At 43.1% G+C, this 24370-nt stretch overlaps 1 protein-coding gene across 1 annotated transcript; it reads left to right on the forward strand.

The window, feature by feature from the left end:
- Window positions 1–1101: 1101 nt before the first annotated feature.
- SLC16A4 (solute carrier family 16 member 4) lies at window positions 1102–22474 on the forward strand (the record flags this gene model as incomplete). Its single annotated transcript, XM_080648999.1, has 8 exons — window positions 1102–1185; window positions 7129–7261; window positions 7920–8063; window positions 8229–8390; window positions 9540–10055; window positions 12339–12550; window positions 13584–13677; window positions 21768–22474. The coding sequence occupies 8 exons, from the start codon at window positions 1102–1104 to the stop codon at window positions 21890–21892; spliced, it is 1470 nt and encodes a 489-aa protein (XP_080505125.1). The 3' UTR covers window positions 21893–22474.
- Window positions 22475–24370: the final 1896 nt, after the last annotated feature.

The following is a 24370-nucleotide window of genomic DNA, read 5'->3' on the forward strand; positions in this document are numbered from 1 at the left end:
TTCACTCCTGAATGCTATTCAGCACGTTCTCCTGCAGAACCACAAGACCACCATCACACCCACGAGGCGTAACTTTGCTCACAGTCCACGTTCAAACCCCTCCAACTGACCTCCAAAGCTCTTCACTTTTCCTGGCCCAGGGTCCACTCAAGGAACAGTTATTGCATTTCGTTGTCAGCCCAGGGGTGGGGAACATCAGGTCCTGCCAGGGCATTAGGGGTGAGTTTGACCAAATATAGCAGGCTAATTTTTTTTTTTTTTTTTTTTTTTTTAGCAGGCTAATTTTTAAGCTGATATTTTTGTACGGCCTGCAAATGATGTTATAAATATCCAAATGGCTTATGGCAGTTTTTAAAAGGTTCCCCCACCCTGATTAGGCCCTTAGAATATTCTCATTTTAGCGAGGGCTTTGTAAATGGAATTCTTAGCCCAAGGCAACCTGCCCTTTTTTAAAAATTCTCTAAAGTCGAAAGCTCACCCAGGAGACCAGAGGGCGGGGCACAGCTTCCCCTAGGATCTGGTGTGCAGAGCTGGGGGAAGACACCGAGGACAGTGCTAGGAGCTGCCACCCCACAATCAGTAAGGTCGAGCTTTGCAGTTAACTCCTTTGAAATTCCTGCCTGAAATAAACTGAGTGGTCATCTTAGTGCCATTCAGACTGGTGACAAGAGATTTCTCTGCAGTGGCTTCGAAATCCCTCAAATCACAGCCTATCATTAGCTTTTCTTCCTTCTCCCATGATTCTGCCTGAATCGTGACTATAGAAAAAACAGGGATCGGGGACATCAAAGTCAGGCAGCCTGTACACGTGACTAGGACATGCTTCAGGAGCTGTCAAGCCCTGTGAGCGGCCAGCAGCAGCCAGGAAGCAGCCTGCAGGCCAGTCCCAAAGTTGTACAAAGTCCTGCTTGCGTTTTGGAGGTGAAAACAGTCTATAAACAACTTTAGAAACAAGAGGAAGTCATCCGTTTTTAAAGAGTTGGGCTAAAAAACATTTACAAGTGGTCTTACACCGCAGAGAAAAGTCAAGTTTAAAAGTTTAGATCTGTTTCTTGTCGATGGAATAAACTATGTCTTGGGTTTGTCCCAGGGACCTGCACCATGCTGAGGGCGGGGAAGGCCCCACCCTACACCCAGGCCCTGGATGGAGGTTGGGGATGGATGATTGTGCTCCACTTCTTCCTGGTAAGGATTTCCTTTCCCTCCTCCCGCCTGAAAGGCAGCCTCTGGAGGCCGAGATCCCTTATGAAACCCTTGGCATTTGAATGGAAAGGGGGCAGAGCCAGGCCAGAAACTGCCAGTGGTTGCTCAAGTCAGCTGCCCACAATGGACCCAGGTTGAAACCGTCCACCTTGAGCAAAAGCAAAAGCATTCCCATCTGGTCTCGTCCTCCTCCTCCCACCCATCCCTGCACCCCAGAACGCTCCAGTCACCATCAACAGTTCTGCCCTGGCTACACGACAGTTAGTTTTGAGGACAATCACACAATTAACTACCCCGGAAGTAGCACTGGCAAGGGCTAAAGCGTTTTCGGGTGGGGTCCGCACTCAGCCCAGGGTAGACCTGGCAGTGACCTCCTTCACTCACAGGGGATGGGGACATTTCCTCCGTCCTGCCTGCTGCCGACTTCCAACCCTTCCCCACCAGCCACACATGAGCTAGAATCAGGCTCATGTGTGTTTCTGATGTCTGGAGAGGGGAGGACACAGATTCTGAACCTGGAGCCTGTTCTCCTTCATCCATAAGCAACTGGACTGGGCACTTGTTTCTTAATGATCCTCTCTCTCCCTCATCCTGATCTGAATGTCAGCATGGTCATTCTAGAATATCGGTGCATCCTATCACAGCTAAGCCCCAAACAACCCTACAGATGGGCACTTGCTCCACAGCTCCTCGTGTCCCCAGATCAGTTTACTCACAGACACCCCTTCCTCCCAACCCTCACTCCGCCCACAGCCCTACAGCTCAGGCCTCCTCCCTGGTGGGAGAGAAGGGAAAGTAGGAGCAGAGGTCCTCGGCCAGGACTTGTGTAATACAAACTCCCTAACCAGACAACCGCTTGTGCAACATTGGCCTCGTTACCAAAGAACGTGGGATCTCAGTGTTACTAGAAATCACGCTAAGGTCTGAGAGCCCTTCCTGTGGCTGGGCCACCTCCCCGAATGCAGGCTTCGCAGGATGGCACTGTTTATGATCCGTCTGGTTCTCTCCCCTTCCTCCCCAACCACCACCCTGCTTTGCCTACAGTATCCTCAGGATAGGAAGTTATTTAACCCATGTAGTTGCTGGTAAGAAAAACTGCCTTATAACTAGATTAATAAACAATGTCCTGCTTTTGGGGGTGGGGAGTGATGCTGCTTATAAAAGTGTAAGATATATTAGGTCCCAAAATGTTACCCAGGAACTCCGGCTCATCGCCTGCAGTGATGAGGCCGGTTAGACGCCTGCTTTGGTGACCGCACGCGTCCCAAGTACTTTTCTACAGCAGACGAGCTCCTGAAAAGGTGAGTGAAAAAGCCGCCCACATGGTCTCCGGCGGCTCCTGACTTTTAAAGAAGGACTCATTCTAAGCTGCCACACTTTACATATTGGCATGACTGCCAACATTCAGTCTGCCTCACTGGGCTGATGTTCCATGAGGACAGGGACCATGTTTGCTCACTGCTGTAAGCCAGACCCTAGAAATAGCCTGGAACATAGTAGGCATGTAATAAATACCTGTTGGTGGGTGGGTGGACTGACTGATGGGCAGATTTCTGACTAAACAAGAAGGAAGGTGGTAAATGCTGAAATTGTAGAGATGGGCAGGGGACTTGTATGATATGTTAAGAATCTTGGTTTTTATCTTGAGGCTCTGAGAGCTAGTTAAAAAAAAAAAATGAAGCAGGAGTGATGGGATCAGATCTGCATGCCAGGAAAATAACTCGGGCTGCAGGGTGCATATGGATTGCTGGGGGCTAGGCCTAGAGACAGGCGCATCCATTGGAGGGATGTTGCAATGATCCAGGTGAAAACACAGTAAGGCCCCAAGTTCTGGCACAGCAATGGGGATGGACAGAATACAGATCTGAGCTACACTGAGGAGGCAGACCTGTAAGACTGGGAGAGTAACTGCAGTTCAGGCAGAGTCAGTCCTGGGTTGCCTCGGGCAACTTGGAGGCTGATATATGCCATTCAGTGAGCTGGGGGACGAGGGAAGGGGGGATCTGCGGATGGCTTAGATTTAGATGGTTTGACTTTGGACAGTCTGAGGGGCATGCGGCATAAGCAATGTGGTCAGCAGTCTATGTGCATGTGGAGCACGAGGTCTGCACCCTGAAATCTGTGAGTCACCAGCATCCCTGGCGGTTGGAACAATGGGACAGGTGGGTCAAAGCGCCAGGGAGAGGGAAGAGCAACCACGAGCAACTGGTTCTGGGGGAATTGAGACCTAGGGAACTGGTGGAGCTGCCCACAGAGTAAACAGTCAGAAGTCAGTTTACAAGTGGTTTTACTGACGGGCAGCACCCCCTAAGCGAAGGCAGAAACGTCCAGGAGCAAGTGAGGGGCAGAAGCTGCTGAGAAGTCAGATGTCACAGAAGTGACAATGGGCTGTTGGTGTAGCAACAGGGAAGTCTCTGATAACCCCCAAGCAGAGCCTGTACAGTGGGTGCTGAGACAGAGGAAGTGCAGATAACCTAACAGACTATTCTTTCTTTTGTCTGTGAAGGTCTGGAAGAGCAAGTGGATGCTAGAGGGGTATCTAAGGTAGAGGAAACTTGCTATTAAGCAATAATTTCTAACAAAGCCTGATGCTCTTTATTCAAAAGGGGCCACTGTGGCTGAACCAGCCCTGAGACAATATTCTAATTAAAAGGATCTGAGGAAGTTCTTGTGGGGTAGGGGCGTGCCCTTAAACATAAAAAGGACCAGCCACAGGAAAATTTCAAAGGCTTTAGTTTTGGGGTGAGCCCGCTGACAATGTCAGATGTGGTCTCAGACAGGACTAAAACCCAGCCACCTTGGTCCAAAGCATGGGATGAAATCCAGATTTGTCTAGTCCGCTTAACGAAGCGGAAATCTAGGCTTAGGGAAAAGACTTTTTAATCTGAGTCCAAAGAAAAGCAGGCGTGCTCTCCGTCCAGGGAGCACACCCTTACCATTCCCTTCCTCTTCTTGCCCCACAGGCGTGCACCTCCTAAACTCTAAAGGGCCCCACGGGACTTGCCCAGCAAGCAATGGGCAGGGGCAGCTCTTCCTGGGCAAACCCTCTGGACTTGTCCACAAGCCCCCTTTTCTCCGACTCCTCAGTGAGCCAAAGCAGCCCAGCTGGGCCCATTTCCCCGCCTAATCTCTCCTGGTGCTTCTTCTCTCCTAGGCCTGCCCTTGTTTCACTGTTCCCAGCTTCAATAAACATACTCTGGGGGAGGACCAGCGGGGGGAGAACAGAAACAAAGTTGGAAGGTTACAAGTAAGGGAGGCACAGTAGACGCAAAGGCTGACCTTGGCCTTGTTGATATCCACAGGGGAAGACGCAGACTCAGTGATTAGATACAAGTCATAGCTACCCACTGCTGCTTTTCCCAGACGTCAAAGACGGACCAGAGAGGCCAGGTTCTGAACTGGGAGAGCAGTAGCTAGCCAAATTCAGGAGACAGAGGTCAGCATCCTTTAGATGCCAGCACAGGACCCACGTCCTTTACATGCCAGCACAGAAAACATGGTTTAAGAGGAATGATGTTTTCCAGAATGATGCCTCACTGTGTGACAGGGCGCAATCACCACTCTGTATATTGAAAGAAACAAGTCTGGGTCGTTCGAGGTTCTTACATGCTCTGTAGCCCCACTTCCTGATAGAAACACCTCTGGGTACATTCTGATGGCAAAGTGTCCTAATGAGGGCCTGATAAAAGTTTTCACTTTTAAATAGAGCCCCGGCGTCCATAGCATTGTTCACTGTAAATAATGAAAAATCAGTAGCTTCTATCAAGTCAAAATGGGAAAAACCTATTAAGGGACCTCCTCATCACCCCCAACTTTTGCAACCTCGGAGCACCACCACTGGTTCTTAGTTCCTTTCTCCAGACAGGAGAGAATACTATTTCTGAAATACGAGTGTAGCTTGATTCTCTAGCACAGTGGTTCTCAACCTTTCTAATGCCGCGACCTTTAATACAGTTCCTCATGTTGTGGTGACCCCCAACCATAAAATTATTTTCGTTGCTACTTCATAACTGTAACTTTGCTACTGTTATGAATTGTAATGTAAATATCTGTGTTTTCCCATGGTCTTAGGCTCTACAGCAGCGGTTCTCAACCTGTGGGTCGCCTAAGACCATCGGAAAACACAGATATTTACATTACGATTCATAACAGTAGCAAAATCAGTTATGAAGTAGCAACGAAAATAATTTTGTGGTTGGGGGTCACCACAACATGAGGAACTGTATTAAAGGGTCGCGGCATTAGAAAGGTTGAGAACCACTGCTAGAAGCTAGGGGTTAAGGGAACGAAGAGGCAGGCTCTGACTCAGCTGAGTGGGTAGATGGTAGCAATAAAAGGGAAATGAGAAGGAAAAGTGGGCATGGGACAAGGGAAAGACTTTCGTTTTGGATGAGTTGACGTGAGATATGGTAGAGTTATATAAACAAGTTTGAAACTCTTGAAAAATATTAACGGTTAAAGATAACAAAATCAGTTAATAATTTGAGTATTAAATGCTACTTAATGGTCCCTGAATTGATGGTTTGACTTAACGATTGTTCAACTTTTCGATGGTGCGAAAGTGATTACACGAGATATTCAATGCTTTATTATAAAATCATCTGTTGGATGGCTCTGCCCGACTGTAGTAGGCTACTGTAAGTGTTCTGGGCATCTCTGAGGTAGGCTATGCAATAATGCTCAGCAGGTTAGGTGTATTAAATGCATTTTCAGCTAAGAATATTTTCAACTCATGATGGGTTTATCGAGGTGTAACCCCAGCACAAGTTGAGAAACATCTGTATTACTTTACCAGAACTTTCTCAGTCTTCACAGTCCTGTGAGCTAGCTAACACTGACTTCATCTCCACTTTACAAAAGAGGAAGCTTAACTTCTGTGAAATATAAAATGTGCGAAGCTTAACTCCACCCCCAGCCGGATTCTTATTTCAGAAATAGTTTGCCCAAGTTCACACCCCTAGTAGGAAGCTGAGCCAGGACTCAGGCCAAGGAGGTTGACTGTGCAGATAGGTACTTAACTACTACACCGTTAGTATGTGGGCGGCAACTAAAACTGGGAGAGGGACTGTTGCAGCCGTGGGCAAACTACAGCCCACGGGCCGGATCCGGCCCGTTCGGCTGTTCTATCCGGCCGGCGGAGCCGAAAGAGCGGAGGGTTCTCTTGCTCTCCCCTCCACTCCTTTACTTTGAATTTATATTAGTTCACACAAACACTCCATCCATGCTTTTGTTCCGGCCCTCCAGTCCAGTTTAAGAACCCATTGTGGCCCTCGAGTCAAAAAGTTTGCCCACCCCTGGTCTACGGGCATACTAGTATTCACTAGCACTCCACAGAAAGAAAACCTGACCTCAAAGGAGAGCGCCTCCTAGTGGCCATGTGACCCAACCAGGTGACCTCATTTACTCTTGTCCTGGCACAATTAACAGTGCTCCCTTTTGCTCTCAAAAGTGTTTCAATTTGGATAAATTACTATATGGCCACCCTACTTACATATCAGGTGATGAATGGTACTCAGCTCAAGAGCAGAGTTAAAGCAAAGCTAACCCACGAACTGATAGGAACAATTCATCTTTTGGACAAACACTCATCTCTCACAAAGGTAACTGGACTTGGCTGTGCTTAACGGATGCTAATGTCGTAGAACAGTCGAGTAGGGGTTGATCTGGGTTCAAATCTCAGCCCCAGCACCCCCTTCTTTAAACCTCCATCTCCTGATCACTAGTACAATCGTGACACCTACTCCCCAGCTTTGATGATTCAAGGGGACACTCATGTCAAGTGCTTACAGCAGCTCTTTGGGGATGACAACCCCATAAAACACAAAATGTATGAAGGGTAAGTGCTGGCGAGCTGGGGGACCGAACCCCGAGCAGCTGTAACCCCTTTGTTGCACCCTGACTTGGACTCTGTCTGCTTTCATTTAGGTCAACATGTTTGTGCTGGGGATGACCAAGACGTTTGCAATTTTCTTTGTGGTTTTTCAAGAAGAATTTGAAGGCACCTCGGAGCAAACTGGCTGGATTGGCTCCATCATGTCCTCACTCAGCTTTTCCGCAGGTATGAAGCCCAGGGATAAGCTCACAGTGCAAGGAGCAGGCCCAGAGGGCAATTCCAGGAACCAGCTGCTGCCCTCAGGGTCGCTCATTAGCATGGGCAGCCGAGAAAAGGAAAAACCTGTGTGTAGCTCCACCTGACGTGGTAAAACTGGAAAAATCGAGTTCAAACAGAGAAAGTTGGGGTCCACCTACTTAACTGCATGGTTCCTCATGCCGTGTTTCTTTCCCCAGGCCTTTCCCTAGGTTCAGTGAGCCACCGTCAGCTGGGAAGTCAGACCTCGGAGTTCTGACCTATCACCTAAGCATTCGCAGAACACGCTGGGAACCAGTTCCTCTTCCTGCAGTTCTGTTTGGAGCCTAGCGTGGTGCAGAGGTTAAGGAGCAAACTTGTTCTAGTCATAGGCCACCAGACGCACTCTCACTGTGTGGAGGTTTCGCAATTCATTTTCAGTAAGCTTCACCTCCAAACCTGTTTAGAATTTTCTCCTTAAAAAAACAAAGCAAATAGTGTGGACTAGGACAGTAAAACCCAACACAGATACCTTTGTGAAGTACACACAACACTTAAGTTTGTTTTCCTAAAGCTGCTCATTTCAACTGACGCCAGGATAAGGGACGCCGAGCACTCACCCTAGTACCAGCTTTTCTTTTTCCCCAAGGCCCCCTGGTTGCCATTATCTGTGACATATATGGAGAGAAGACTGCCTCCATGCTTGGGGCCTTCCTCGTTTCCGGTGGATATGTGATCAGCAGCTGGGCCACGAGCATCCCCTTTCTTTGTGTGACTATGGGAGTGTTACCTGGTGAGTCCACTGTAAAAAGGTTAGAAAAACGGGAACTAGGACCCTTCCCTCTTATTGGCCACATGTCCAAAGGCCTAGTTCCATTATCTCGGTCCAGGAGAATATGTGGTCTGGTGCAAGGCACCTCATGTAAGTGATTCCAACCTATTATGGTTTTCTTTTTAGGTTTGGGTTCCGCTTTCTTGTACCAAGCAGCAATGGTGGTAATGAGCAAATACTTCAAAAAGCGATTAGCGCTTTCTACAGCTATTGCCCGTTCAGGGATGGGACTGACATTTCTCTTGGCACCTTTTGCAAAAGTCCTGATAGATCTGTATGACTGGACAGGTGAGTCATTCTAAGTGTCTGACCTATCAACTCTGCAAGATTTCAAGTTCAGTTTTCCGCCTTGAGGACTGGAGGTGAAGATGTATGGAGCCAGAGGAGAAATGATTTCTAAAGAATCATGCTCCTCCGTGGGGAATACACAGGAGCGAGATCTTGAACTACTTGCAGGCCACACCAGCAGCTCCAAGTTCAGGCCAGGGTCCTGTCTGGGGCACAGAGCGCCTCTGTGGGCTGTGAAACACCCTGCAGGGACAGCAATACCCCTCGGGAGACAAGGGCACCCTCTCCTTCCACCACCAAAGCATTCTTTCCAAATTCTCCCCTTAAGAAAAAAATCTGCATTAAAACATGCCTCCTCCATTAGACTCACTAAACCAGAACAAAAAAATGAAAAGGAAAAAAACAAAAACAAAAAACAGGTAAAAAGATTATGTTCCTTAATACTTAATCTTTTACACAAATGAATGAAAATCATTCACAATTTTCTTTGTGCCTTACAGAAAATATCTGGATTAAATCTTCTTACATTACTGGAAACATGATACGCACATATGTATGTATATGTCTACTTCTACAGAAAGAGACATAAATTCACAGAGCAGTTGTGCAGGAGTCTCATGAACAGGCCCAGCTGACAAATCCATGACAGGATGGCGGGACCTGTGGCCAGCCCTGTCTCTCGGAGCCACACACACACCTCAGCTTAGTACGGTCATGCAGAAATCAAGACCTACTCGGCCTCAGAGGCGAAACTGGCACCTTTCTTTCAAAATTTATACCCACTTGCGAACATTTCACGTCCCTCTTCACAACACCGTGTAATGTTCTAACATTTGAAATAGCTCCCCCGGCTCCTCCAAGAAAACCCTTGTTCTCTTTTTCTTCAGCACAAATAACTCCCCTTCCATGCCAGCTTTCTGGTACCCTATCTGCAAAAGGCCACTGTTTCACAAGGATACAGCAGTGTGTACGGCTCTCAAGTCATCAGATTTCAATACTTCCAGTTAAAATAAGGAGACAAAGTAGTATCTCAAGGAATTATCGTGCTATGAGTATTTAGCAACACTATGAATGTTCTGAGCCTGAGAACAGAGCACTGTGAAACGAGAGGGGTAATTTCTAACCACCTGGCGATTTCTCTCCATGTAGGTGCCCTTATGTTATTTGGAGCTATCATCCTGAACTTGGTGCCTTCGAGTATGCTCTTGAGAGCCATCCACAGCACAAGCGGGAGCAACTCTGATAGGAGAGATACAGGTAGCAGTCTGTCTGTAAGTGGCCCAGAGGCAGGCTGCGGGATGGACACGTCACACTGCAGCGAGACACAAGAGTTCCCCATCAGGGACAGGACTAAGCAGAAGCTTGGACAAGCCGGTGCAAGTTTCATAGACTCGCAACACCAAAACGAAGAGATCAACAATGGGCCAAGCGGGAACAGACTGTTCCTAACACCTAAAGACACACGTTTCCAGCAGGCTAATTGGTGGAGCTGTAAACAAAACCTCTGTGACATTTCCCTTTTAAAGAACCCTTTCTTCTGCATATTTACCTGGTCTCTTCTCTTCAGTCAGCTGGCATATTTGATCCCTACCTTCCACCTGGTAGCCAGAGCCAAAACACTGGGGATCGACATGATGGATGCCTCCTACCTCGTTTCTGCGGCTGGTAAGAAAGCCTACTGCAACCTCACACTCAGACAAGCAAACAGAAAGCTCTTGTTAGTGTTTCATAGGTGTCTGACACAGTAGACATTAGGTCTTTGTTGGAAAATACAGTATTTTTAAAAGCTGGTGCTTAGGGGCAACCACCACCCAAGGAACAAAAGAAATCCCAGGTAGACAGCACAGTGCACTGGTTGAAAGGTTTGATTCTGGAGCTAGACTTCCCGGGTTCAAATTTTTGCTCTGTATTCCCGAGCTGTATGCCTTTGGGCAAGTTATGTGCTTTCTCTGTGCCTCAATGTCCTCATCTGTAATATAGGGATAATAGTACCTACCTACCCACCCTGATAAGGTTATGATTAAAAAAGTAACGTATGAGAGGTTTAGGATTGTGCTTGGCCCATTGTAAGCATGCAATCATGTTCTACTAATATTTGTAGCTAAGCATTTTCCACTTGAACTCATGTTAAGACATATACACTGAGTGGCCAGATTATAATGACCACCCCATCAGTACTTCGCTGGGCCACCTTTTGCCTTCAATACTGCGGCGATTCTTCTTGGCATTGACTCCACGAGATGTTGAAAGGTGATGCGAGGAATCTGACACATGCCTGATGAACAGCACTGTCCAGTTCTGTGAGATTGGATGGTTGTGGAACCAGCTGCCTGATGGCTCTTTTAACTTCGTCCCACAAATGCTCAATTGGATTGAGATCTGGTGACTGTGGGGGCCACCTAAGCAAGGTAAAGTCTCCCTCATGTTCTTGAAACCACTCCTGCACAATACGAGCACCGTGGCATGGCGCATTGTCTTGTTGGAAGAAGCCATCTCCATTGGGATACGCCATCAACAAGACAGGATGAATTTGATCAACTATACTTAGGTATGTTGTGCTATTCAGACGTTGTTCCACACGAATTAAAGGGCCCAAATCATGCCAGGAAAACATGCCCCAAACCATAACACTGCCCCACCAACTTGAAGGGTTGTACTCATGCATGTGGGGTGCATGCTTTCAGGCTGTTTCCACCAAATTCTCACTCTGCCATCTGCATGATGCAACTGGAAACGTGATTCTTCGGACCACTTGACTTTTTTCCAATGCTCGACTGTCCAATCCTTGTGTTCCTGTGCGAATTGAAGACATTTTATCTTGGTGATTGCAGACAGCAGGTGGTCATAATAATCCGGCCACTCAGTGTATGTCTGTTGAGGCTAGTCACTAATGAATTGACTGATATTTTTTTTAAAATGAGAAGGGATGAAATGGAACTGGTTAGCTCTAGTTATCTGGAAAGTCTCGGAAGCTCACAGTGACTTTCCTCCCGCAAGACTATTTATCAAGACTTACAAAACTGACTGCACTCCGCCTCCAACTGCAAAGGTACTCTCAGTCAAATAAAATGTACACACACACAAAAGATAAAGCTCAACAGATGTTCTCACTAAAACGTCTAGTAGTATCAATTTAGATCAGATTAGGGCTATGTAATGGAACAAAAGAACGTAACATAAACTCAGTATGTATTCTAGGAAATAACTGTAAAAATATAGAAATGGTAGTATTCTGTATTTTTATTTCCTTTTAATGTGCGTGTGTGGAGCAATTTATGTTTGAACTGTAGGAAGGACTTGAAGCATAAAACCACCACAGCTCATGCTACTCTTGGGGAAAATCTCTTGGTATTTAACTGCTACATTAGCTTCTAATAGGATAAAGGTTAAGAATTTTTGTTATGAAATTGAGCGAAATTGTGGTTCTTACATTTTGTTCAAGTTACATCTTAGCTCCAGTGTTCAAAATATGATCTCTCATTTCCAGACTTCCTACATATTTCCAAGTTAAGCATAACAACCTTTGTAGAAGGACTTAATTTTCAAATCCTCATATGCAATTATAAAAGATTCCCAACATCTCCTTTTTCTTTTTGTAAACATAAGGCTTTATTATACTCATCATCCACCCTCTGACTTCCCCAAGACACAAACCGGAGGGCCCACACTTCCTTTCTGAGGAAGGCTCCCTGTGCCCGGCTCCTCTGTAACCAGGGACTCCCAGCTCAGTGGTATGAACCTTCTGGTAACTTATTAGATGTGTCTGGAGTACTTAAGTAAATGATATAATCTACTGATAGGCAAATGAAACCATTTTTTTTCTCGTGTGTCCTAGCCTAAGGATGAAGTCATATTACTTAGGAAAAGATGCCTTAGGCATTTACATTCTTCAAAGGGGCTGGGAAATATGGAATTAGGATTTCATAAGACCTTTCAAACTTCTTCTAGGTATCACTGAGGTAGTCAGTCAGATTCTCTCTGGATGGATTGCTGATCAAAACTGGACCAGCAAGTACCACTACCACAAGTCTTACCTCGCACTCTGCGGCGTTACTAACCTGCTTGCTCCGTTAGCCACCACCTTTCCACTACTGATGACCTATACCATCATCTTTGCCATTTTCTCTGGTGGTTACCTGGCATTGATACTTCCTGTTCTGGTGAGTAGACACACTCATTAACATCGTTAAACCATTTGGTAAAAGCAAGGATGAATAATAATCTTGCCCAAAGAGAATACATATTTTGTATTAATTTTATAATTACAAAAAACATCACACACAGCCAAGGCCTCAGAAACCTTGTAGCTATAGCCTAATCCAGTTACTCATCTTCCCTCGGGGGTTGGAATGATGGGAGGACTGTCCACAGGGAACAAGCAATGGAAACCAGTAAGGGACCAGCAGGATTTCATTTTGCTGACCAGTTTCCCAGGTCAGGCTTCTGGTCACTTCTTTCCTTCAGCTCCGGAAACTTCCTTGGCTCCCTCTAAGGTACAACCCTGCAGAGTTCCTGAGAGAAAAGGGCCTTCCTGACCAGTGTGGCTTCTCTCTTGTTGAGAGAAGCTCTGTATTTCAACAGGGGCATTAAAAAAACTCTGCTCCATTTTCACCCCCAATCGACCTCAAGTCCTGGACCCAAGTGGAACTGACATACAAACTTCTGGGTTCTCCTTAGCACCAAGTCCCCAGTGTGCCAGAACACAATCCCTGGGCAGTGCTGGCCTCGCGGCCATATTAGCTTAAGTGCTGCAGGCAATACACGAGGCTTAGGCAAAAGCCAAACTTTCTCAAGTTGAATCAACTCCTCATAATGTCTGATTGCTTACAAACCAATGGTTGGTACTCAGCCTCAGGTGGATTCAAGAACCCCACTGTCAGCTAGATTGTAAATATTATTTCCTAACAGAGAAGAGCAGCGAGGTTCAGGAAAAAAGGTACCCCTGAGCCACCAAAAAGACTTAACAAAAACCAATGTTCCTTACTCGTAAAGGGAAAACACTACCTGCCTAGCGAGACTTCTGGGCCCTGTCTGCCTCAGCTCTTTCACAAGTCAGAGCACAAGGCCACCCGAATCACCCCGGAAGTCAACGGTTCAGTTTGAGATGACCAACAGTGTGTGTCCCCTGGTAGGCACAGGTCTCCACAGAATCTCACCCTCTGTCTGGCGAACAATGAATTCTAATCCCTACAGGTGGACCTGTCTGGGAATTCTGCAGTACACAGGTTTATGGGACTTGCCAGTTTCTTCGTTGGGATAGCTGTCCTTTCTGGACCACCGATAGCAGGTAACAGTTTAGCCATGTTCTGAGCAAATGAAAGAAAATGCCGACCCGTGATTAACAGGAACATGTAATGACAACATCAGGCTAAAAGAAACTGATGATATCTGTGCTGTTCCTGTACCAACCCTCACACTCCATCGCCAGTCCAGGAGAATCTGAGGGTTAATTCAACAGATGTGCATTAAGCAGGCTCTTATAGCCTCTTGGGCGTCTTAGAGCAGAGATTGTAGGTATGTCTACTTATCTGGGAAGACAATACAGTTTTATCGAATTTTCAAAGACCTATGATGCTTAAAAGAAAAAGAACCACTACCATTTTTACCTAAACAGGAGTCACTTTTATAGAGCTTGAAACTGCAAGCCTGACCCTTTTGTTCTTCTCAACATCTGTTTTTTTAAAATATATTTTATTTCAGAGAGGAAGGGAGAAGGAAAGATAGAAACATTGATGAGAGAGAATCACTGATTGGCTGCCTCCTGCACACCCCCTACTGGGGATTGAGCCCACAACCCGGGCATGTGCCCTTGACTGGGATCGAACCCAAGACCCTTCAGTCCCCAGGTCGACACTCTATTCACTGAGCCAAACTGGCTAGGGCTCAACATCTCTGATGGTCAAAGAGGGATGGAGGCCCTTCACTTTGTGTCTGTACCAAAGGTGGGAGGATACTAGGCCTACAGGCCACAATCTCTGTGGAGAGGCTATGTGGGACCACTGGTGAACATTAAACACAAGTAGAGTAAAATCCGGGGGAGTTCTGATCATGTAAGTTAGCTTTAAGACTGAAGTGTGTTGGTTTTTTTACTCGCTTTCTACCTAACTGGACATTTAATCCAAGACTATTAAAAGACTAACTACTTATAGGGAACAGACTTCAGTATTTTCCAAACTATAGTTCTCAATGTATTGGAATGTAGAAATTACTACAGCATTTCCAAACACCCACAAAAAGGAATTCAACTTAAAACTTACTTTTGCCTCCTTTAGTCCTGAAGTGAGGCAGGAAAAGGATCTGATCTTGCCCACTATCATTCTTAAGATTGGTACAAATATACAACCAAATCCTTATTTGCACGTATGAACACACATCTTCCCACGTTGTCCAACTCAGTCTATACTTCATACCTGGAGAGCAGGCTAGGATATAAGAGTTAAGCCAGAATTGTTCTCTAGGGACTAATGAGAGAAACCAAACACCAGAGACACCTGGCAGAACTACTCGATGGCCAGCGCCCAGGTCAGTGAGGTACAGAAAACAGAGCCCAAGGACAGGCTGCTCATGCATTTCTTCCCATCTTGATCCCTCTTCTCTGGGTCCAATGATGCCTGGAGCTCAGCCTGTCAGGCCAAAAGCATAGGGTGGTAACCAATTCCAGTGCACAGAGCATCTCATGCAGCTGAGAAAGGCGAGTAGCTGAACTACAACATGTTTAGAGATTTTACATTCCAGTTTTTGTACACATCTTAAAATAAAATATTCAAAGAGGTCCGTATATGAGAAGACGAGGCATGTTTTGTGAGGACCACTACCTGAACAGGAAAAGCTGCAGATGTGTGTGTGGGTCTTGAAATCAATTTCTTGGTTCATGATCTTTTCATTTATCTTTGAATGAAAAAGGATAGACTACAACAGAGCAGATTAGAAAACAGTGCATCACTTTATTGTGAAACTTCTATTTTACACACATACCTATGTATTTTAAGTATATGTGATGTAAAGTACATTTCTTGCTATCAGTGAATAAAAAAAAATTTACGAGCCTTTTATTACCCAAAGTCCACAATGCCCCAGCTGTGAGGAGAAAGGAAGGTCGTGGTAAAATTTCTACCTGTTAATTCTGAGCAGTTATTTAGGCAACTATAAATTTTATAAGTTCAAAAAAAAAAAAAAAGTGTCAAAGAAAGTGTTAAGGCTGCTGCTGAAAGCTTATGTATAGATTTTTTGGTCTGAGAGTAGCTCACAGTACCTTAACAAGATGATGATAATTGACATAGGAGTGGTTAAATGTCCTTCTGTAAACCAGGATCTCTCCCTGACCGCAACGCTGCACTGCGCACTCAGTGGGAGGAAGAAACTTCAGCAAGCCTTTGTCTCTGTAACTCATTCCTCTGTGAGATGACAGAGGACTTGACAAAGGCCATTAGGAGGTTTGTTCCTAAATTCTGACTTCAACAGCAACTACCAAAGAAACATCAGAAATGCTGCCTTAAAGATTCACTCAGTTCTCAACAGGACTGGGCAGTTCCATTACTGTCTTTAGCTTTAAATAAATCAATAGGCTTTCTGGTTACAAAATATTAAATTCTCAACCAAACTTAGATCTTCAAATTGTACGAGACTCTCATTTTTCTACTTACCTGTTAGATCTGTTATTACTAAATCGCAAAAGTTGAAATTCCTATAAAAGATTACAAGCATTTTAAATTAGGACTCTAGCAAACAGTAAAACTTTCCACAGAATCTCAGTCAAACACTAGTTAATAATGGTCACATCGGTTATCTGAACAATATTTTTCTCTTTCCTGTGTGGAAATGAAAAAGAAAAGCAAGTTAGTCATATACAGCATAAAAAACACAGAAAGAAAACCCATAAGAATCATACCTGAGTTTCTTCAAAACACACTTTTTTTCTTTTAAAAATGCAAATAGAGCATTTGGCAAAAAATTATTTATACACCTTTAAAACCATGATTATGATAATATAGTAGCAACAAAATTCTTTTATCAATAGGGACCGAAAAGGAGAGAAGTTTAAAATTACTCCCTAACACACCTCCTCCACAAGCCACGGCCCTGTCCACTGCACCCCACAGCCCACCCCTCCTGTTGCTTTCCAATACTTAGTGACAAATTCATAGTTAATAATGTGGCTTGCTTCAGACTAGGCCAGCTTTAGGGGGTGTTCCGACCTATGGTGATCAGCAGACCTACGTATAGGCCAATGTCCTAACTTATCCAAACCCAACTGCTGTTTTTGCTGGAAGCTGGCATCCAGATCTACATGCTGGCACTAAGATGGAAGCCTTGGAAAGTTGTGGGAAAATAAAAAGCATTGCTATTTTAAAGCATTATTATATTTCTAGTATACCCTGTTAGCAAAAGTAGGCCTTTAGACAGCAGTATAAAAACAAAAATAGTGCCTTGGGCAAAAAAAAAAAAAAAAAGCAAGTATATAAGTCATATTCTCCAACATACCAGTCAAATGTAAGCTGCTTATGTAAAATTCCTAATCTTCTATCCAAAGGCATTTGATGTGTGAGCTCAAAATGTTAAAGGCTCAGTTTCATGTAAAAATAAAACCAAGGGCCCATATTGGCTGTCTATAAAACAGAACTGAATATAGTTTCCCTCTCTCCCATATACCTCCCCATTCCCAACTGATGAATGTACATACTATGCTAATATATATTTACATCAATCCCAATTATCTTCTAAAAACTCCCTTAAAATACCAAAACAATTATTTGATAGCTCAGTATTCATTCAATAATTACCAAGCCCCTTATTAGCATAGCTCTCTGCTAGTTGTTACGTGGGATACAGAGAAGACAATCTTTTCTTAATGCTCCTCCACTGTTCACTGAGTAATGGCACATACACGGACCGGACCCAATACTAAAACCAGCAATCTGGCCCTGGCTGGTTTGGCTCAGTTGATAGAGCGTCGGCCTGGGGACTGAAGGGTCCCGGGTTCGATTCCGGTCGGGGGCACATGCCGGGGTTGTGGGCTCGATCCCCAGTAGGGGAGGTGCAGGAGGCAGCCGATTGGTGATTCTCTCTCATCATTGATGTTTCTATCTCTCTCTCCCCTCTCCCTTCCTCTCTGAAATCAATAAAAATATATTTTAAAAAATTTTTAAAAATAAAAATAAAACCAACAATCTGGAAACTCTAACACTGAGAATAGAATGTGCATTCTTCTTCCACTTCATTAACAGAAAATTTAGGTTAAGCCATGTCTCCATTTTCCTACCTTTAAGACTTTCTGAGCTGTGGTATAGAAAGAATGGCCGTGACTCAATCCAGCGGGTACTTCACAAAAGTGTTTGTTGTTTTTTTCAACGAACTCGAGAAATTACTTCTAAGGCCAAATAATTATAAGTTGATTGTATGCCAGCACAAGTTCAAATTAACTAGTTCCTAAAGGAGAAGTACATCTCTCTTGTACTATTATCCAAAATACCATGGAGTGAAATTGGTAATTCTGCACTAACTCTTCATCTGTGTTTTATAAGACAGTGGCTAGATGAAAATTCATCCAAGTTTGCCTCTGCCCCACTAACACAGATAAGTTCACCTCCTCATGAAATAATAGGTCATGTCCTATGTCTCTTCCTTCCTCACTTCAGATACAATATTAAGCAAATATTAAGCCCAGTCCTCACTCCACCTGTTATCAAGCATACGCTCCACATTTATCAGTCATCTTGGCCTATCAGTTGGGAATTTCTCCATGGCCTGAAACTGTATTTGAAAAACAAACAAACAAAACAACTCAACCTTTCAGTCTGCTATAAACCCCTGGAGGGTGGAGGAAGTGGGGGACAAGTGAGAAGGCAGAGCAAGGTTCTCTGTCCTCTAAATCCTGAGGGGTACATTATAACCTGAAGAGGCAAAGGAAAACCATGTAAAGCATCTCTTTATCCAGTGATTTCCCCCACAAACAATGCCCATGGAAATTTTATTTTGATTCAGTATTTCCAGGATGGATGACTCGCTACAAAAATATTAAAAAAAAAAAAAAAATCCCAAATAGCTCTTTAGTGTGGTTTAGTGAGGAGGAGGGTTAGTCCTTCCCTTGCAAATATATTCCTTTGCAAGGCCATGGATTCAAGCTTCAAAATCCTAACACAGACCACAATCATTTTAGTTAAACCCACAGCACAGAGCCAATGCCCAAAGCTCACCCAATAAATCTTACTGCAAGTTTCTATCATAAGGCGTTCGGAGAATTCTGGTCTTAAAAGACACTGAGGTTGAAATGTGCTAAACCACACTTCCCAAGATTATTGAAAATACCTATGTATTTTCCCATCATGGCACTTATACTGACCGCCAGCCAGCAGCTCCGGTGACCTGGGGATGAGAGAGCACCGTCTTGGTACAGCCTTGGAAGTTGGACGCTGTGCTGCAGCCCATCAGCTGCAAGTTCTGGTTCAACACCGGCTAGTCAGTTACAGAATTCTCAACCACTAACTTGAACTAGCATCAAGGAACTTTGGAATTAAGGACCTTCTGGGTATATTTCAAGTTTTCACAAGGTGACCAACAGTAAACCTCACAGTACTAATCCTAATAAAAAAGATTCATAACTGAGCTCAACCAACTTCTAAGATATTACAGGTATGAATACTTTCTAGACAGGTTGTTAAACTCATCTTTAAACATGTATGGCTTAACCCAGTGGTCGGCAAACTGCGGCTCGCGAGCCACATGCAGCTCTCTGGCCCCTTGAGTGTTCTAATGCCACTTCAAAATAGATTCGCCCAGGCCGAAAACCGACTTCTGCGCATGGGCCACGAAGTTTCAATCGCACTGTACGTGCGCGCCCGCACGTGGTATTTTGTGGAAGAGCCACACTCAAGGGGCCAAAGAGCCGCATGTGGCTCGCGAGCCGCGGTTTGCCGACCACTGGCTTAACCCATAACATTAAATAGTTTTAAAACATTGACATTTTATTAAATGAATTTAAAATCCTAGATTACAAATCAAACTTGACATATTATTCTAATCCCTTTTGTGTTCACTGTAAGAAACTGGTTTGCAAAACTAATGAAGGGAGCTGAGCCCTATCTTCTTAGTTGTTTTAAATTATCAGAGGAAGCATTAGACACTCCTGCCCCACATGGGTTACAGAGCCATAGATAAAGGAAGTGATTTGGAGAACAAGTTTTTGTGCCTAAGAATCAACTGGGCACCAGCCAGGACGTACCCTTGCGGGGAACCAATAAGCGATTAACATGCACCTCGGGTGTCTGGAGACACTGGGGACGTGCTCACAGGGGACAGCGGCTTAGGAAGTTGCTGGCGTACGTCAGGGGTGGCCACACACATGGAGTGGCCACACAGACATACACACACTTCCTGAATTGTGGCTGGTACCTAATTACGACTTTCTCTGCCATTCACATGCTTTTGCTACGGCCACAAAGGAACCCAGACTTTTGAATGTCAACCATGTGTGTGTTTCCATTTAAAACAGAGTGGCTTTTGAACTACCAACAATAATTTCTTTTAAAAATATACACTTAGAAGCATTAAACTGTGTAGAGTTGGAAGTGCACTGTTATACAGCTTTTTCATACTATTCTTTAAAAAGTACAGAGATCTGATAAAATCTGACCAATTATACAGCGTTCTTTTATTTTTCAGTGGTGGGGAAAGGCTACTTATTCCAACCAAAAAGAGTAAATATTTCAATGTTAACCAAGTTCTGAATTTAACTTACCTATCAGCCACATAGAGCTGATTATGACAATACTTTCATACACAATTAATCAATAATGCATCCTATATTTCACCTCATAATTGCTATTATAAATAGACTCCTAAAACTACATACTCAACTGTACATTAAAATCCTACTGAATGGCAACTGGGTCGTAGAGATAGGATAAAAAAACATATACTAACATCTCAATTATCAAGTATAGAGAGGAAAAACAGATTTAAAACAAATTATTTCATTAATCTTTAATGTTTCGAAAGCAACATTCTGACTTTCAATGTGTGTATGTGGGTGAAATTAAAGGCTTATAAGCATTTTCTCTGAAAATGTTTTAGGCTCTCTGGGATTTCTTAAAAAACTCATTTCACTACTTTTAGCTGTGCTCTCCTGACCCTTAGCAACCCAAGAATTTCTAGTCTTTTCCCATAGTATTATTTCTAATACTGCTGTCTCATAATTCACAGGTTATATATACCCTGTAAATTGGCTGTACTGGTGGGACTAAGGCAACAATGACAAGGGATAAAAGGGAGTGTGGTTGCTTTCCACACTCCCTCCTTCCTAGAAATTTCTAGAAGTTGAGAGATTGGTCACCTATTTTTCAGGTATATAAAGGTCAATCACAATCAACAAGGACTTGTCCTCGTAGGTTTCACCCACTCTTTTGCTTAACTCCAAGAAGCATTTGTGGTCACTGATCAAACAAGGAGTCAATAGGTAAAAAACAACTTAAAGTTAGCTGAATTTCAGAGGCGATAAAACATTCCATTCATTCATTACATTACGAACAAGAAACATAAAGCGAATGAAAAATAACTAAAAACATAAAGTGTGTTTCAGAGCCAAATAAGAGAACAAAGAGGATAGGGTATACTCTACACTTCCCGTGAGAAATCATGTTCCAAGATATAAACAAAAATCAAAAGACACAACCAAAGTTCCACGAGGGCAGACTTCCATCTATTTTGTTGGTGGGTATATTCCCAGTACCCAGAACTGTGCCAGCGTACAGCACCAACATTTTTTCAAAAACACGATCAGAATAACAGCTTTAACTCTCTAAGTTTTTTTGGATTTTAAGTATAAAAGCCATAATGTAAGTTTGCAATTTATGTGGTTAACACTTAATCCCCCACTAAATTGTACAGTCTGCGAGGGCCGGGACCATGTCTCTTTTGGGTCATTATTGTATCCTCAACCCCTAGCACATCGCTGGGAACATAGTAAATACTCAAACATTTGTTCAGTGACGGGGTGAAATCAGTTCTCTTAATTTTTTTCTTTGGAAAACATTAGGAATTTACAATTATTTTCTTTATTAAGAATGGTGCCTTCTAATAAAATTCATCAGAAAATGAAATGGTAGGTGTCCCTCATTTTCTCCAACTTCTATTCTAAGATCGGAGATGAGCTCTGGGTCCACAATGACTGTCTCCATGGGTTGAGTCCCTAAACGAAGTGAAACTGATGTAAGTAACTCCATCACTAGAAATAAGACAGATGAGGAGCTGGACTAACTTTCTAATAGGTCACAATACAGGCTGGTTAAGTACACGAGGTTCTTTTGTTCGAGAAAAGTTCATGGCTGAGAATGACTAAAGGGAAGGTTTGCTTGGCTAACAGAAACCATTCCTTCCTTCCAGGCTGGTTATATGATTACACCCAGACATACGCAGGCTCCTTCTACTTCTCGGGCACATGCTACCTCCTCTCTTCAGCTTCCCTTTTCTTTGTACCACTGGCTGAAAGATGGAAAAGCAGAGTCTGACCGGAAGGAGAGAGGACTGCAATCAAGTACAAGCTTAACACAAGAAAAGCTCAACTAGTACATCATTAGAAACAGAAGAAAACCTACAGGAATAAGTTACTGGACACAAAAACTCAGAACAGATTCCTCATTTGTCAAATAAGAAGGCAAAGCAAATAGTTTTTAAGGTTCCCCTTTCCTTTGCCATTCCTAAGAATGAACTGGTGGTAAGAAAGGGGTAGTGGCCACTGAAAGCATGCCATTTGTTAGTACTTAATAGGTTATCATTTTAATCAGTTAAAGCAGCCACCTTAGTTATTAGATGAAAATCAGAACGTACTGTAATAATAACCAAACTCTCAACTGTGCATTGTAATTCAGTCAATTAAGTGAAGGCAGAAACCATTTTCCTTAATTTAAGGTATTAAATATATCCATTGGTTGACTAAACTCTGGAATCTGAATATTTAGTGAGTGTAATATTATATACCCCAAAAAAGTTTATCTTTGCTTATGGATTAGAGGTATTTTTGTTTTCTTTGCATTATTTTATTACATTTTCTTTGATAAATATGTATTGCTATGTAATAAAAAAATTTTGTTAAAAAAATACCCTTTATTTCAAGTTCATTTGAATAGTATTCCTGCCCATCCAAACAATATTACTTTTTCCCTACAACTAATTATCTGAAACATTCAAGCTGATTATCTAAATGTTTCTTGAGACCTACAAGTTTTACATGAAAGTTGAATAGGTGGCTTTTAATGGGAGATATCCTTAAACGAAAAGATTCTTCTTACATATGGAAAAATTATGTTAACTAATTAACAATGCCACTTAGACTAAGAAATTACATGTCAATAGAGAGCCCTTCATTACTTGGTGATTTTAAGAAGGAAAAAAACACCTCGAGTTCTCACTAACACCAACCTCCTTTAGCATCTCCTTCAGAATGTTCCTTTAACTATTGTTATTATTATTACATCTTTCCATCCTTTTCTGCTTTAAAATAGCTATTGATTCCCTACAGAGAAAAATCCTAAACTGAAAGCCTGGTTTTAGCTCCAAAGTGTCACACCCTCTCACTCCCTGTGGCCACCTTTGTGCAAGGTTTGCTACCAGCTACAATCCTACAGGCTCAGGTGTCCTTCCCAATCTGACTCACTCAAAGGCCACCACCTCTGAAAAACTTCCTTGGCATTAAAGCGTTCTCTCACCTGGAACCCCATCTAAATTTTATCAGAGTGCTATGTGAGCTTGCATGTCAACCATCTCCATCAGTCTGAAAGATCAACCAGGTGGATAATGTTTTATTCATCTTTGCATTCCCCAAGGCCCAGCAGAAACTTTGGACCGAATTAATCTGGGTTCGAATCTCAGTTATCTTAAAAATAGTAGTTGGCCCTATTTAAAATGTATAGGGTTTACCTTTAAATGTAAATATCTAACTTCTTTTTTTTTCATTTTAGATATATATTCTTTAAAAACCAGCAGAAACACCACTGCTCTCACTCACACAAACAGCAAACATAGTTAATATTAAATCCCAGCTCTGCCACTTGTTACCAGGTGACCGGGTAAGTGTCTCCACCTCTCTAAGTCCCAATTTCCTCCTCTGTAAACCAGGATGCCACCAACCTACCTCACAGGTATATTATATTGTGTGGATTAAGGGAAAATATACTTGTACCAAGCCAAAAAAACCCTCATATACAGGACCTTCTAATTTGCTTTCATTGTTTTATATATCAAAAGAGAAGATAAAAGAAATCAATAAATTATTAGAAACCACTTTCCTTCATGCCCCTTTCCCTTTTGAACAATAATTGTTTTCAAAAGAGCCTCTAGCTACCCAGGGTAACTCTGCTTTCCTCCTATGACAGCAGACTATACATTTTAAGCAGGACCAACTAAAGAACTCCTAGTTGAACTGATTTATGAATCTTAGGCAACAGAGCTGTTTTTCATCCTACTCAATGGAAATAGTCCCCCTAAAACCTGGGTGGTGTGGACTAAGAAAAATCTAAATAATATGTAGACTATAGCTAATATAGACATAATTAACTCATGATGTTCCTGTTCATTTACTACTTTTCTTGGACAATATTATAAGATGTCGACACACTTCTAAGAATCCGCAATCTAGAAACACTACCCCAGATCTATATAAGGTTTCAAGAAAATCAAAATAGTATATTGATTTCCAGTCTTGCCCCTCAAGAGATCCCTAGTGGACAAAGAGGAAAACAAATATTAGACTTTGGTTATACCTGTGTGTTTGGAGTGGTAGACTGGTGAATAACTTTATTTCAACATCTAATACATACTAGTCACTGAGATAGGCACATTTTATATATTATCTTATTTAATCTTCAGCAGATACTAAAATGCCCATTTTACAAATGAATAAGTGGATCAAGAAAGTTTAACCCAGTAAGTGATGGAGTCACAATTCAAACACACTGACACAAAACCCTATGCTTTTGTTAGGGGCAGAA

The sequence above is a fragment of the Plecotus auritus genome (assembly GCF_963455305.1).
Source record: "Plecotus auritus genome assembly, chromosome: 12".
NCBI lineage: Eukaryota > Metazoa > Chordata > Mammalia > Chiroptera > Vespertilionidae > Plecotus > Plecotus auritus.